Source organism: Mandrillus leucophaeus, unplaced genomic scaffold (genome assembly GCF_000951045.1).
Source record: "Mandrillus leucophaeus isolate KB7577 unplaced genomic scaffold, Mleu.le_1.0 Scaffold58, whole genome shotgun sequence".
Taxonomy (NCBI): Eukaryota; Metazoa; Chordata; class Mammalia; order Primates; family Cercopithecidae; genus Mandrillus; species Mandrillus leucophaeus.
Window position 1 is genome coordinate 255,909 of NW_012106252.1, and position 5,858 is coordinate 261,766.

A 5,858-nucleotide genomic window follows, 5' to 3' on the forward strand; every position below is an offset into this window, starting at 1 on the left:
GAGCGAGACTCCGTTTCAAAATAAATAAATAAATTAAATAAATAAATAAATAAATAAATAAAATAAGCTGGCTATATTACAAAATGATTATTTTGTATCTGGGATTACAGGCTTGAGCCACAGCACCCTGCCCAGACTGCCTGCTTCTTCTTCTTTTTTTTTTTTTTTTCTGAGACAGGGCTCACTCTGTCACCCAGGCTGGAGTGCAGTGGCATTATCTCGGCTCACTACAACCTCTGCCTCCTGAGCTCAGTGGATCCTCCCACCTCAGCCACCTGAGTAGTTGGGACCACAGGCATGCATCACCACGCTTGGCTAATGTTTTGTGTTTTTGGTAGAGATGGGGTCTCACCATGTTGCCCAGACTAGTCTCGAACTCCTGACCTCAGGCGATCTGCCACCTCAGCCTCCCAAAGTGCTGGGATTGCAGGTGTGAGCCACCATGCTCAGCCCAGACTGCCTGATCCTTAACCTATTTCCACCATTCTGGACAAGATGCCTAACCCCTCCAGACCTATTTGTAATATGAGGATAAATGACAGTAGCCAAATCACAGAGATGCTGGGAGAACCAAGCGAGTTAATTGTATAAACAAAGTACATAGAACAGAGTCTGGGATAAAGTTAGCACTCAATAAACTTTATCTGTTATGTTTCCTTATCAACCTCATAAACTTCAGGGAGTGGGGGCAGTATTTACTTTCTGGCAGACCTCTCTTATAAGGATCTTGGACTTGGTCCTTGGAAGCAAATAGATTATCAAGCATGGGGCTGTGCCTCAGCAGTAGGGTTCAGTTCAGACAGATCAAAACCATTTCTGGCCAAGTGCAGTGGCTCACGCTGGAATCCCAGCACTTTGGGAGGCTGAGGCAGGAGGGTCACTTGAACCCAGGAGTTCAAGACCAGCCTGGGCAACGTAGTGAGACCCCCCATCTCTATTAAAAAAAAAAAAAAAAAAGACTATTTCTTTCTCCCTGGATGGGACCGTTTGATTCTGTGAGGGGCCTAGTTCCCACAATGCCCTCTAAGAGCCCAAATCCAGTAGGAGAATGCAATCTTCCCTGAATATACAGACTCCAGAGTTCTGATGTGAAATAGCAGATCTCACCCTCAGGAAATCCAGGGATACGGTGATGATTTGAGGTCTTTGGAGGTAGAACTCTGCACCCAGGATGAAATAATATCTTAGCAGAGAAACCTGCAATAGCTCCCTTGAGCATTCCTTGGTGTTGTGACTGACTCTGTTTAGACTTTCTTGAACTATAACCCAAAATCTTGCTGACAGTGAGTTACTGGATGCCAGAGCTGGCCTAGTCTTGTGTTACTGCAACTTGTGTGCCCTGATTGCTTAGTTTGATAGTGACCCTGCCCATCTACTCTCAAGTTGCAATTTGATGCCATAGAGCAACTCATGCTGACTTGTGGTCTGGTAGCCAATGTTCAGTCTTGGCCAACTCTGAATCTTTCTGGTTCTTTGCTGATTTTGGGCCTTCGTTTATGTGCTTGACTCTGCCTTTGCCCCTGTGGATGCTTTATAAGTCTCCCTATCCCTAATGGGACTCTTGGTCAACTCAAGATAGAGCACTTTTCTTCTCCAAAGGGAAAATGCAGGCACAGAGAAACCAAATTATTCGTTTAGGGAAACAGAGCTAGAAATTTAGTTGGGCCAGAATTAGAAACTTCAGATCACATTGCATCTAAAATATAGTAATTAACAAGACTTCATTCTTAAATAAAATGTTGCTTTAATAAAATACTGCACATATATATTTTTCTTTTCAAAGATGTTATAAGCAGGATGGTTGTTTTGAATGATAATGTATTGTATACTATATAATTAGTAGCAAAAACAAGGACTTTCAAATAAATAGGCTTCAGCTTTTTTTTCGGTGGGGGGCGGTGTGGGGAAGAAATACTCTGCAAATGAGCTGAGGCTGAAAAACAGGCAAGGAGGGCCGGGCGCAGTGGCTCATGCCTGTAATCATAGCACCTTGGGAGGCCGAGGCAGATGGATCACTTGAGGTCAGGAGTTTGAGACCAGCCTGGCCAACATGATGAAATCCCATCTCTTCTAAAAATATAAAAATTAGCCTGGCATGGTGGTGCGCGCCGGTAGTCCTAGCTACTGAGGAGGCTGAGACATGAGAATTGCTTGAACCAGGAGGAAGAGGTTGCAGTGAGCCAAGATCATGCCACTGCACTCCAGCCTGGGTGATAGAGTAAGACTCCGTCTCAAAAGAAAAGAAAAGAAAAACAGGCAAGGATGGCTAGCTGGACATAGTGGCTTGCACCTGTAGTCCCAGCTATGCAGGAGGCTGTGGTATGGTGGGAGGATTGCTTGAGCCCAGGAATTCAAGAGCAGCCTGGGCAATGTAGTGAGACCCTGTCTCAAAAAAAAAAAATAGAGAAAGCGTTGACTTTTCCTTTAAGAATGTGCTCTTGGTTGGCTTGGGATAGAGAAAGGAGTCATATTTACCCTCTGGGAATCAAAAGAAACACTGGAGTGACCTCTGAGAGAGAAATCCTGGCCCTACCCTTGTCATTCTGCCCAAGATTTCAGAGCCTAATTGAAACATACAAAAGCACCACCAGAGTTGCCCTCTAGCCATCTGAAGATCCAGTGGGGTGGATGTGGAGCCAGTGGAAAAATCTGGAAAAAGCAGAGCTGGGGGTTATAAGGAGAATGATGTAATGTGATAGAGGAGATGTCAGCTATACCTGAATGTTCGGACCTAGTGCAATATCTGGGTCACTGCAGCCATTCAGAAATCCAAGGAAATACAAAGACCGTGTATGCACAGTAAAAAAATACTAGAAGCAGAATTACCCCACTAACCACCTATTAATTATACTCACGCTGGTCCCCCATTACTGAGAGTGCATTATTATATAATTAAAGCCATTTAGACATGGCTTGGCATAGCACTTGCATGATACGCTACATACTAAAAACTCCTCCTTATGTAGCCTTTTTTTCTTATCAGATTCAGAGCTCCTTTCTCCTTTTCTTGGTAAGGATGAACACAGGTAGAAAATTCTCAGTTAGGATCTCCAGCCTGGGCTTGTGATCTGACCCTACCTGGAAGTCTTACTTTTGTATATCTGACAGAAGAACAAGTAAGTCAGTCTTCAGGGGAAAATCCAGAACAACCCAACTTCTAGCATCAGGTCTTTCTCAATAGCTTTTCATTAGCTTTTCAAAAACGTCACCCAATATGATTAGGATTGTAAAAGAGGACCACCTGAGCTGACAGCACCTCCGGCCTCAAAATGGGCTGGCAGAAGACCATTCAAAGATAAAATGGGCTGTTCCAGTGGGAGTGAGCTCCCTACCTGTGAGAGAATTCAAGTAGAGAGAGGAGGACCTCCTAGCAGGAAACTTGCTTATGCTGGGAGGGTGTATGTGATATGGCACCTCCATCTGAGAGAGTCTACGCTGAGGGCAGGCTGGAGTCACACATAGGAATAAGCCAGGCGACCCTCCAATCTGCCATCTGTGATTTAATTTCACAATGGCAGAATGGATGGCATGTCACTTGCTCCAGATACCAGCACCCATTGCTTCAAATACTAGTCCCCCTCAATCCCTGGCACAGTTGTTGACTTGAAATACTGAAGACTCCACATCCCTTACAATGACTTCTTGTGTGGCTGGCCCAGGACCTGGGCGAGGCAGTAGGGGATGACACTGACGGATGCCAGGGGCACTACCGCACTCTTGCAGAAGGACAAGACGTAGAAGACCAGCTCGACTTGGGACGGGGGTTTCAAGGAGTCAAAGAGGTGCAGGAGGACGAGGGAGGCTACAATAGAGCTGAGGCGGAATGGGAGCCACTTGCCGAGTTTCCCCTTGCAGCTTTCCCTGTACATGCTGGAGTTGAGAGCCAGCCCCAGGCCAAAGAGGGTGCCCAGGTTCTTGAGGAGGCTGGCAAAGGGCGTGGTGTCAATGTGGACCCATTCTGGCCGCTCGCACCACCTCTGGGCTTTCTCCAGAGTCCATAGGAGGTCTACACCCAGTCCCTTAAGCAGCAGATAAAATCCGATGGCGAAGCTGAACAGGAAGAAGGTAATGAGAAAATATTTCTTGAGACTGGCATTATAGATGCTGTGGATGTGGCTGAAAGTTTCTGCAACAGCAATGCCTGAGTGGAAGAAAGAATTACTGTGAGAGATAGGAAGGATCTGGGACCTTTGCTAGAGGTGGGTTTGGAGCAGTGGGTGACATGCCATCCGTTCTGTGACTGTGGAATTAAATCACAGATGGCAGATTGGAGGGTCGCCTGGCTTATTCACATGTGTGACTCCAGTCTGCCCTCAACATAGACTCTTTCAGATGGAGGTGCCATATCACGTACATTCTCCCCCCATACGCAAATTTCCTACCAGGAGGTCCTCCTATCTCTACTTGAGTACCCTTAGAGGTAGGGAGCTCACCCCCACTAGAACAGTCCATTTTATCTTTGAATGGAATTGATTGCTGAATAGTTCTTCCTTCTCTGTGTGAAACTGGTCCCCCTCTAATACTGTCTATTTTCTCAGTTCTTTCTGCAGGAGTTAGTAAATGATGAATCTAGTCCCTCTGTCACACATTTGGACACAGTTATTCTCTCTAACCTAAACATTCCCAGGTTTTTCATGTGATACGGCTTCCAGGTTCTTCCTCAAACATAGAACCCACTACTAAATGCTGTGTTACTTTTGTGATTACCATGAAACCATCATCTCCCTTGTTCTCAACATTCTTCTTTGAATGCTGCTGTGTTCTGTTCTTACAAATCTCCAGGGGAGAAATTCCACAGTTTTGTTAAGGTCTTATATTCTAGTGCCTCCCACAAAATCTTTCTTATGTTTAACCTAAATCTTGTCTTACCCTTGTTAACTGGATCTAAGAAAACACAGATATTCAAAACTCTGAACCTATAAAAGAGATCAACTGCAGTTATCTATTAGGTTTGCAAATGAATGTATTTAAATAAAGAGCTTTCCTAGGACACCGTGTTAATTTGTTAAATTTGGCAGATTCCCTGAAAAGTAAATTAGGGCCTGTTGAAGATCAGTAAGAAATAAAGATTGTAAAAAGCTCTGAGATTTCAGGCTAATTCAATTTGGTTAGTTAATTTGATGCTATGGATCTGGGCACTCCTACAGAAATTAATCATTTCAACTTGCTCATTCTTGACTTTGAACCCACAGAAATGCTCACAGTACCGATTACACACAGGATGTGGCTGGAATGCTGGGATTTTGTCCTCATTAGGGGGAGAAATGGAATGGGGTTGGGGGGAGGAGGAAGGGAGTCAGATCAGCCCATACCTGACAGGACTCCGGCAACAACTTGATGAGGAAAATGAGCAGCAAGGTAGATTCGTGACAGACAGACGTTCAGCTGCACAGCCCAGAATCCCAACCACAAAATGACATTCAAGCACCTGCAACAGAAGAGGCAACCATAACAGAACACAGGTGCAGACCCTTCAGAAAAGAAAACAGCCCCGGCAGGAATGTTGGAGCCTAGCAAACTTAGGTGCTCTCAGTGGAATTTTTGTAAATTAAAGCCGGTACTCAAAAGCCCAAAGATGCCTGTTGGGGGCTGGGTGCAGTGGCTCTTACCTGTAATCCCAATACTTTGGGAGGCCAAGGTGAGAGGATCACTTGAGGCCAGGAGTTCAAGACCAGTTTAGGCAACATAGCAAGACCCCTGTATCTTTAAAAAAAAAAAATCAAAATTGACCAGGCACGGTGGCTCACGCTTGTAATCCCAGCACTTTGGGAGGCCGAGGTGGGTGGATCACTTGAGGTCAGGAGTTTGAGACCAGCCTGATCAACAGGTGAAACCCCTTCTCTACTAAAAAAAAAAAA

The 5,858-nt window shown here is 45.1% G+C and overlaps 1 protein-coding gene across 1 annotated transcript in view; it reads right to left on the reverse strand.

Annotated features, from left to right (window-relative positions):
• Nucleotides 1-2,822: 2,822 nt before the first annotated feature.
• Nucleotides 2,823-5,858, reverse strand: part of G6PC (glucose-6-phosphatase, catalytic subunit) — a 15,810-nt gene continuing 12,774 nt past the window's right edge. Inside the window, exons 4-5 of the mRNA XM_011998757.1 lie at nucleotides 5,313-5,428; nucleotides 2,823-4,141 (exon numbers count right to left, since the gene is read on the reverse strand). Coding sequence (XP_011854147.1) covers nucleotides 3,630-4,141; nucleotides 5,313-5,428 — 628 coding nt within the window. The 3' untranslated portion in view covers nucleotides 2,823-3,629. The remainder of the gene's footprint in view (nucleotides 4,142-5,312; nucleotides 5,429-5,858) is intronic.